This window comes from Amphimedon queenslandica, unplaced genomic scaffold, assembly GCF_000090795.2.
Source record: "Amphimedon queenslandica unplaced genomic scaffold, v1.1 AMPQUscaffold_12769, whole genome shotgun sequence".
Classification (NCBI taxonomy): Eukaryota; Metazoa; Porifera; class Demospongiae; order Haplosclerida; family Niphatidae; genus Amphimedon; species Amphimedon queenslandica.
Window position 1 is genome coordinate 11,008 of NW_003546995.1, and position 9,796 is coordinate 20,803.

The 9,796-nt window shown below is 35.6% G+C and overlaps 2 protein-coding genes and 1 long non-coding RNA gene across 3 annotated transcripts in view; 2 read left to right on the plus strand and 1 right to left on the minus strand.

Annotated features, from left to right (window-relative positions):
- The first annotated feature begins 465 nt into the window (after positions 1–465).
- LOC105314582 (zinc finger BED domain-containing protein 1-like) lies at positions 466–2,719 on the plus strand. The gene is made up of 2 exons (XM_020003047.1): positions 466–1,712; positions 1,844–2,719. The coding sequence occupies exons 1-2, from the start codon at positions 672–674 to the stop codon at positions 2,708–2,710; spliced, it is 1,908 nt and encodes a 635-aa protein (XP_019858606.1). The 5' UTR covers positions 466–671; the 3' UTR covers positions 2,711–2,719.
- A 623-nt stretch (positions 2,720–3,342) lies between these two features.
- On the minus strand, positions 3,343–4,652 carry LOC109586828 (uncharacterized). Its single transcript, XR_002187238.1, has 4 exons — positions 4,184–4,652; positions 4,027–4,131; positions 3,600–3,943; positions 3,343–3,442 (listed from the first exon to the last, which is right to left on the minus strand). It is a non-coding gene; the product is annotated as an uncharacterized LOC109586828 (long non-coding RNA).
- A 108-nt stretch (positions 4,653–4,760) lies between these two features.
- Positions 4,761–9,796, plus strand: part of LOC109586827 (uncharacterized) — a 5,426-nt gene continuing 390 nt past the window's right edge. Inside the window, exons 1-11 of the mRNA XM_020003046.1 lie at positions 4,761–4,860; positions 4,908–5,210; positions 5,884–6,147; positions 6,189–6,218; positions 6,279–6,893; positions 6,939–7,244; positions 7,305–7,487; positions 7,640–7,690; positions 7,751–7,813; positions 7,861–7,938; positions 9,742–9,790. Coding sequence (XP_019858605.1) covers positions 4,794–4,860; positions 4,908–5,210; positions 5,884–6,147; positions 6,189–6,218; positions 6,279–6,893; positions 6,939–7,244; positions 7,305–7,487; positions 7,640–7,690; positions 7,751–7,813; positions 7,861–7,938; positions 9,742–9,790 — 2,009 coding nt within the window. The 5' untranslated portion in view covers positions 4,761–4,793. The remainder of the gene's footprint in view (positions 4,861–4,907; positions 5,211–5,883; positions 6,148–6,188; positions 6,219–6,278; positions 6,894–6,938; positions 7,245–7,304; positions 7,488–7,639; positions 7,691–7,750; positions 7,814–7,860; positions 7,939–9,741; positions 9,791–9,796) is intronic.

Sequence of the window (9,796 nt, forward strand, 5' to 3'; positions counted from 1 at the left end):
GCTGTAGAATTTCACTCAAAATACATAAAACTAACTGTATTGTTTGCTTTGTACGAGCTGAAGCTTTAAATGGAGGACCGAGTCAACATTGGCACACTACAAATCAACAATGGGTCGATGTACTGTACATGTACATGTATGCATGTAAAAGTCGCTCCTAAAAATGCAATATTTTGTAAATTTATTTTTAATATCTTCCGATGCCCTGGGCCTTCATTTTGTTTGTTTTATGAGTGCTCAATGTAATTTTAGAGCCACGAAAAAAACATGAAATGCTGAAAAACCAACAGAAAAATTATTCCTTTTTGTATTTTTATCATAGTCTACCGGAGATCCAGTGGGTATCATCATTTTGGAGAGATTTAGAGTCGAAGATACTCACTCTGACAGTCAGCCATTTAGCTTTTCACTCTGTAAGTGGACACCAATCACTTTGTTGCTTCATGCATTTGTACATGTAATCAATTACCCTGTACTACATATACATGTACATCAGAGGTGGGTGATATACCGATATTTATGTTTATAACCAGTATACCGTGATAACCGTTATCATACCGTTATTAAAAAATAACATCGATATACCGTATATACGGTATTCCCGTATACGGATTAGTAAATTTCTGTATACTCACCACGTGTAATAATAATTAATTAATAATAGTAATAAAATGGCGGCCAGTTGTGAAGGGGAAAGCGAAGAAAGAGATGGAGCAGAAGATATTCAAGATATAGCAAGTACTGGACTGGTTTCTAAACGAAACACTACATCTTTTGTTTGGCAATACTTCGGTTTTAGACCAGATGACTCTGGACGACCTAGAGAAGAAGACCGACCTATCTGTAAGATTTGTTCTAAAATAGTCATTAGTAAAGGTGGTAACACATCAAATCTACTGTCGCACATTCGTATTAAGCACCCAGAAGAGTACCAGAGACTAAAAGAGGAGAAGAAGGTTAAAGAAAAGAAGAAAGAAACGGGCCAAAATATGACAATTGTCGAAGCACTAGGTAAATCATCACTCTACTCAAGAAGCAGCAAGAAGTGGCAGCTAATCACAGATACAGTCACCTTTTGTTTAGCAAAAGATAGCTTACCTTTGAACTTAGTGGAAAAACCTGGTTTTCAGAAGATGATAAGAAATTTGGATCCAAAATACGACTTACCTAGTCGGAAGTATTTTTCAAACATTGCTATCCCCAAAATGTATGGTCAATTGAAAGATACTGTCACTAAAGATCTGGAAAATATTCACCATTTCTCTTGCACATCTGACCTTTGGTCAAGTGCAACAATGGAGCCATACATTAGTCTAACTGTTCACTTTGTTACAGACCAGTTTGAGTTCAAAAGCAGATGTCTACAAACGCTCTTTTGTCCTGATGATCATACGGGGGAAAACGTAGCTTTAGCATTAACTGAGTCATTTAAAGAATGGAATTTAAGTCCGGACCGTCTGTCATGCTGTATTACTGACAATGGGTCTAATTTTGTTAAAGCCACCACTATTCTCAATTGGCCTCGTCTGTCGTGTTTCTCACATAATTTACATCTAGCTATTACGAACACCACCAAAGACGACACCCGTGTTTCTCGGATTCTCGCACTCAGTAGAAAAATAGTCGGTAGTTTCTCACATAGTTGGAAGAAAAAGAGAGATTTACGCAAAGCACAAGTGGATCATAATCTACCAGAGCATTCTCTTATCAATGTGAGTTAAATTAAATATAAAATAGCTATATACATGCATGTAATGTATAAAATGTATTTGATTAAGTAATATTGATTATAGTTACAGGTACGTGTACATGTATGTTACTAGTGTTTTTATGCTATTAATAGGACTGTGATACACGCTGGGGGTCTCAGCAGCGAATGATTGGTCGAATCCTTGAACAAGAGAAGGCAGTTCGTCAAGTGCTTGGTTCTGACCGTAAAACGACGCATCTCATTCCCAACTGGCAGGACCTTGATGTCATGGAGTCACTCGATAAAGTCCTCTCTCCTTTGGCAGAATTCACTAACATCTTATCATCAGAGAAACTAGTAACTATATCATCACTAAAACCTCTCCTTCATCATCTCAAGACAGAAGTTCTTATCTGGAAGGAAAACGATACTGACCTTACTGTTACCTTAAAGCAAAAAATCCTTTCATCACTTTTGAGTCGCTATTCTTCTTCAGAGATTAATGATTTACTAGACAAGGCTACATTCATAGACCCACGTTTTCGACTTGAATATGTAGCAGATGATCACGTAGCAACAATAAAGGAGTCTATTTTACAAGAAGCAGTGGAACTTACCAGTTCTGAAACGTCTGATGTTGCCCCTTTACTTGAATCTCCTGAACAACCTGAACCATCTACTAAAAAAAGGAAGTTGGGGCAAATTTTAAAAAAGAAAGGAGTAACTTCTGGAGATGGCCCTCTTTCTACTAGAGACAAGGCTGAAAGAGAGATTGAACAATACCTAGTTTGTCCTAAGATAGATACAGAGGATGACCCTCTAGTCTGGTGGCTACAATATTCGTCATCTTACCCATTACTTTCTAAGGTTGCAAAGAAGTACTTTAGCATCTGTGCCACCAGCGAGGCATCTGAAAGACTATTTAGCGTCTCGGGGCACATTGTAAATTCCAAGAGAACGTGTCTTAAGCCGGAGAAGGTGAATATGCTTACATTTTTGGCAAAGAATTTAGACTGCTAACTTGCTAAGAACTGTTTTGTAGTAAAGTGTATGTAGTACTATGTACATGATTAATTTTCTTTTTTTGAAAAAAACATTTTGAAAAAATATTGTGATAATTACCCATATCGTGATATTATGCACATAAAGATATCGTGACTATAAAATTCAATATCGCCCACCCCTGACATAAATCAGTAAAATTATAAAAAGGAGAATTTTCGAATGAACACTATGCACAAATTTGGTGGGAAACCCTGATATTGTATAACTAGTAATTTTAGCGGGATAATATTTTGATTTTTTGATTATTTGTGGGTTTAAATTATGGCCAGGTGCCATTGTAAAAGTTCAAAATGGTGAGTTAAATTTTGACGATTGGCAAGCAAAACTGAAAATCTGACAAAACTTCCTTTCCGAAATTACTAGCTATACATGTATACCGTATAGCTCCAAATTTTCGTAGCAATAAACTTCGCCAAAATCTTAATTTCTTGTTAAAATCAATTTTCATCAATAAAATTTTCGTCATATTTATTAAAAATTCACATAATAACCATGTGGAACAAACTTTTTATTGGTTAAAAATTTTGTCAAGCAAGAACTTTTGCCAAATTTGACAACATTTTTGACCAAAAAATTTGGACCTATACTGTATGTTATATGTAAATGCATTGCAAGCTCACCTCTTGAAGGTATCCAATCGTCAGACAAGACTTTTCTACAACAGTGTAAAATTAGCAACACTTAGTACTAAGAAAAAATGAATAATATCATAATTATGTGTACACAAGCAGACGAGGTGGAAAATGGTTTACAAAATAAACCAGTATATGGCAATTGTACATGTAGGAAAGGAAAGAAACTAAGTGGAACAAGTAAAGAAAGGATAGGTATTATATGTACTTACAATGTACTAGTGCGTTCATTGCTTTTTCATGAACTCTTGGATGAATGTTATCACAAAACTCAGTAATTAAAAGCAAAAAGGCTTCATGACTAGGGGAGGGGCTCTATGACTTGAACCAATCATATTTAATCACCCTATTTAGAGGATATGACTAGGAGAGTATACAACTTAACAATAATAATACTAGAAAGAATGTAAAACATTGAGGGGCTCCGCCTCCAGACCGCACCTCCCAGTCACGCCCAGACGTACGTTCAAGTTCTTGTAAGTAAGGGCTTCGCCCAATAAATTCAAAATTACACAAACTGTATCTCAACAGTGTCTTTGACGCATTGAGTAACAAACTAAAGAAAAATAAAAAAAAGAAATAAAACAAAAGCGATACATGGAAGAAATCCCATGAACATGTAACAAATGTGTTGCATACCAGTGTAGAGAGAGATCATGTAATATGTACTTCTGAAGAAAATTTCTTGTCACTTTCAACTAGCACTTTAATTAACATTAGTACCTTGACATCAGGGGATTGTCACTAATTAATATTCATTAAATTTCAATAATACATTAATTAATCACACACTTACAATTCTTAATGATCAATGACTGATGTATTTTGGTTCTGCTGGTCATGTGACAGTGACACAACTAGTAGAAGGATTCCATCGTACAGCAAGGACATATTTCGATACTACTCTGACAAGTTTTCAATCAGTATTCATTTTAATAGAAATACTGGAATATACCAAGTCTTCAAGCAGTAAGTGTCCCAAATACGCTTTTATCCTCTTCTGCCGAGGAAACTAGTCTTCAGGCAACAGAATGGAGTACTGATTTCAGGTCAAACGTTACACCTTCCTCTTCTTTAAGCTCTCTCTCAATATTCCGAGTCAGTGCAGTCACTCTTGCTCTTTTCCCATTGCTTGTCTCCATCAAACACAATAGCAGTCAGACAGGCCCAGAGAAAGGTTGGTGATTCTCCATTCAGTCTGTTGGTGTTTTGGTGAAATCAGTCGAATCACTGAAATGGCCAAATGGGACCATGTGCCAGATGTGCTTTGTAGTTTGTACTAGCCTTGTGGGCGTATTTGTTACATGAGGGGCCGGGGGATATCTCAGGAACACTCAAGCACGAGGGCGTTGCTGTACATGGGTGTCGATGTCGTCATCATTAATCAGCCCCACCCTTTAGCACCGATGGCTTCTAAGTTGTCTTCTCCTGTCGCTTCTTCTGTACCAGAAGACCCTCCAAATCAACTGACAAGTATATTATTGTTTCTTTCTTTTGCTAAACGAAATTATTTATATTAGTTACTGATCTTCCTGAGATACTTCAGTTACTCAGAAGACATGATTACACTGGATTCAGAGCAGGAGTCAGTTACTGTAGACTTGGTCGTTATCTTGGTCTATCTCTTGCTACACTTGATGTCATTACAGAGAATCATAATTTTATAGGAGATATTGAGGGTGGTCTGCATGCGTGTCTTACTAAATGGTTACAGAAAGCTGATGATGTACAGTACATTAAAGGTGGTTCTACTCTCTATTCATTGGTATCAGCATTGAGGAGAATAGGAGAGTATGGAGTAGCTGATGGAATAGATATGGAGAGTAAGTTTAATAAAAATGATTTATTAATTAATATAAATTTTTATTTACACCTTGGCTATTGGTCCGGTAGCCAAACACAGTTTTCTAGTGCTATATAGAATCTGGTAGCCTGCATTTCTTTGTCAAATAGCTTGTATGCACACAAGCTATTTTATCAATAAACACTATGCTCTAATCTCTAACACTACGACCCTGGAGGCTATAGACAGTATGAGAGAATGTTTATTTTTCTAAACAAAGCAAACACTAAAGCACATGTGCATGGATTTGAACATCCAGGTACCACCCTAAGCTTAATTCCCAACTGTGTCACCATAAGCCTGGTGCCCCATTAATGCTGATTGTAATGTCTATACTTGATTTCTATGTTGTATAGTACAATCTATCAGGAAATTTTTACTGTAATTTAATGGAATTTTGCAAAAATTAGACCACACACATAATTACATACCACATTTAATAATGCATGACACAGTCTTATTAAGTAGAATTAAATCACAACACAATTTTACACAAAAGTATTCTACATGCACCACATAAATTTCCTAATTTACAGTATGTTGGTGACAAAGCTCTTGTATAGCACATAGGGATGAAGCTCTACCAGATTTTTGGTTCTAAAATTCTGTGTCTGGCTGCCAGACCAATCACTTCCTTTTTATTTATTGTTTAGAGCATCCTGCTTGTAGAATTCTTGCTCGTTATATTTCATACCAATCTATAGTGTCTGCAATACCTCATTTGGATCATTTGTGTTTGTATCAAGCAAAACTTATAAAAGAGGTAAACCTCTTTACTTATAGTGAAGGAGAAAAAGTACTGGATGAAATAAAAGAAGCTGTTTGTAAAGATTATAAAAAACTTAAAGCATTTGCTGATATTTTATGTAAAAGTACAGCCACTGCTGAGATAGGAAGAGCTATTATGAGACACTACAGTAAGAATATTATAATGTAAACCATTATCATTGTTGTTTAGGAAAGGTTTATACCAGTGATGATGACTGTGGTAAGAATTAATTTATGTGTTAACTTTTAACTATAACGCATTAATTATTTTATTAAAAAGGGTTGAAGATTTATCTTCCTTGGAGTATCACTTCAGAGTTTAAGATGATGCAAATAAAAATGGGTGATATATTCTTCAAAGTGGGATTAATCATGACGAGTCACCCTCAGTCTCCATCCCTTGACAACATCAAAGGTGTATTGGGTACATACTACTCAGCATTAAGGCTTCGGTTAGCTGAGTGCAAAGATATCCATGAACTTTTGGAATTAGTACATGATAATAGCTCTCTTGATGATATTAGTGGTCTGGAGTATTTCATTCATAAGTTTAATATAAATGAGGAGGCTAAGGTATTTATTAAGGATTATAAAGAAGCTGTTGAGCAGTTGAAAAGAAAAGTTCAGCAATTTTTGGAAGAAAAGCTTTCAAAAGTTTCATCAGTACTTGAGTGTGTTACGATTGTTGTTGATAAAGATTCTAGTTATTCAGTACTTCATGATGTCGTGAGACTGTCATCAGCTGTTTTATCGCTACATTTCAAATTAAATGTGATTAGAGGTGATGGTGATGGTGGTATTTGGAAAGTTTGGAAAGAAAAACCATGCACTGATAGTTTTGATGCTCCTACTGTACAAAGTAAAGATACCATGTTTGCAACTGAAATACCTGCAGGTACATCAATATTATTAATAATTATTATTATTTGCATGAGTATAGGAACAACAGAATCAATGAGTCATTCTTACCAGGAGGAGGAGAAAGACAAATATGACAAGGATCAAGTGATGTTGCTACAGAAGAAAGTTAAAAATATTCAAAAGCAACTTGAGAAAGAAAAGGAACTCCACGAACAAGAGAAACAATTTCATGAACAATTTATAAAGGAATATGAAGAAGAAATACTTCAACAGAAAAGGGAACGCATTCAGAATGAAGAGACAATAGCAATACTTACTCGACAGCGTGAGGAAGTTACTGGTGACTTGAAACACAAAACAGAACAATGTAGAGAATTAATATCAGGTGATACAATGTTATTAATGATTATTGTTGATTGATACTCGAATCATTGTTATACTATAGACAATGAACTTACTCATAAACAACTGGAGGAACTCCTAAAAGAAGAGAAACAAGCATCCTCCATCAGTTTCATGAAACAGAATAAAGTTGATCTAAAAGAGAAAGAGGAGCTACAAATAAAGGTTGATGATCTTCAACAAGAATTAGTGGTACAGCATATGAAAGATCACAGAAAAGTATCAGGTTTGTGTGACTGCATTATCACTCAATCATGTATTTGTGTGTGTGTCTTTGTGACAATTAGGTGCATTGTATTATAATTTATATATACTTATATACATGTAGTTTTTCATGATTCAATGTTTTTTATATGCACCTTATTTTACTTTTTGTAGAATTACAGAATGAAATACAAAAAATTAAAGATGAAAGGGAAACATTTCAAAGTATGTACACACACTCAAACATTAATTATTTGCTAGTTAATGGCCTCTTTTTATAATTAGAACAAAGGAAAGTATTGATACTGGAAAATGAAAGATTAAAGTCCTTCCTTAAAGAACAAAATGGTACTTACGATATTAATAATAATTCATAATAATTATTGTATTGATAGTACCAGTACAACCAAAAGAAGAATATAAGATATTACAAGATACTGAGACTGTACATGCATGTACTTATATCAGTAAAGGTTAGTTCAGTACTCTAATGTATTGCTGTACCTGCTGATAGACCACATGAACGTTTGCATGAGGAGGAGTACACTATAGTTGTTATAGTGCATCATATTTGGAATAGGTGGAATTTGTGGCTATACATGATTGACTATATATAGCTGCTGCATGATGCATAATGGTTTTTGTAATATATCTTTGAGGTCTATATCAGTTCTATGTAGGGGCGGATCTAGGATTGGATTCTTGGGTGGGCCTTGACGATTTGGGTGTAGTAATTAGTGGATGTGACCAACAAGGCCTGCATTCAAAGCCAAAATTTTGAAGATTAAAGCTGTTAAAATGAGCTCCTTTGTGGTTTACGAATTGTTTGCACAGTCATGCTTCACAGTTTACATAGTCATCCACATGAAAAAGTTGATTTTAAATTACTGCACAGAATTTTTGGGTGGGCCTGGCCCACCCTGGCCCACCCCTAGATCCGCCCCTGGTTCTATGAGACCCAAGTCCCAAGATATCTTCCCGGGGTGAAGCCGAGTGAAGATATCAAGATACGAGGGTCTCATATTACTGATATAGACCTCGAAGGTATGGTACATATGATATATTTTATACTTACTGTAAGATCAAATTGCATAAGACCCACCATTAGGCATTTAATCATTGGTATTGTAGCGACAACTGATAGAGTAAATGTGACTAAAAGGGAAGTCTGTTCTATTCATTAGAGTGTCCTTTGCTACTTGCAAGAAACTGGCCACTAAGAACAGAAAGGAAAGGCCTAAAGTCAGGCAGCAAAAAGAAAGAGAAGTGGCTGCGATTTCTTCACCATGTGGCACTATGAATATCTTAAAACCATGCAAGGGTGTATATCAAGGGCAGGTGTGTATATGCGTAATATACCACCCGGTGGTGCCTTTGATCTTAGAGTAACTATAGTATATTTGACTGTACATAAAATTACATGTTTCATGTACATATAGTACCCATTAATTACTCTTGACCACACATTTCTTTAATTTTTAAGACTACCGTATTTAGCCAATTTTGCGTTTCATTAAATTTGCGAAGTTAAATTCCACAAAAGTGGTGTGGCACGTTAATAAACTAGATGCCTGCAGAAGATAACATTTTCAAAAATTTTATCAGCAAATGCAAAATCTGGATAAATTCATATTTTATATGAACAAAATTTTATATCAACGAAATATAACCCCTCTATGGTAATAATAATAATCAGAGGCGTATTTAGGGGGGGCTGAGGGGGCTTGAGCACCCCCCTCAGGGCTGGGCTTAGAAAAAATTACTGAAGTCCTGGACTCTTGCATCACTACCAAGCCTCTTAACAAAGTTATCTAGCTCCCTGATCATGATTTCAGCAGTTTCCAGTGCTTTAAGGAGCAATCAGAAGTACCAGTAACATAGCAGTATGCTTGAAATGATCTTGGCCCCACCCGTAATTGACGAAAATGCCCGTTTTACCATAGATATTAGAGACTACGTATACGGGATTGGAAACAGTGATACACTCTGCGACTTATTTTTCTAGTAGTTATGAATAGTTATTAAAGAATTAACTTGGTTTATAGATCTACACTACTGTAAAGTGCTGCACAATTAAAAACCTATCCCGGTTACATAGTCTCTAATATCTATGGTTTTACCGCCGTAAAAGTGGGTGTGGCCAAAATTGCGGCGCGCTTCGCACGCCCTTAGCACCCCCCTTCCCCAATTCCTAGATACGCCCCTGATAATAATAATAGTAATAATATTTATTATTATTATTATTATTATTATTATTGGATGATTGTTATCATTAGATGATATATCTCAATTATCAGTGATACTGGAACCAGTTAAAGAATACTGGTATCC

Coding starts and splice junctions, on each gene's coding strand:
- LOC105314582 (XM_020003047.1), top strand. CDS start 672: ATGGCGGCCAGTTGTGAAGGGGAAAGCGAAGAAAGAGATGGAGCAGAA. Junction 1,713..1,843: donor CAGAGCATTCTCTTATCAAT/GTGAGTTAAATT, acceptor TGCTATTAATAG/GACTGTGATACACGCTGGGG.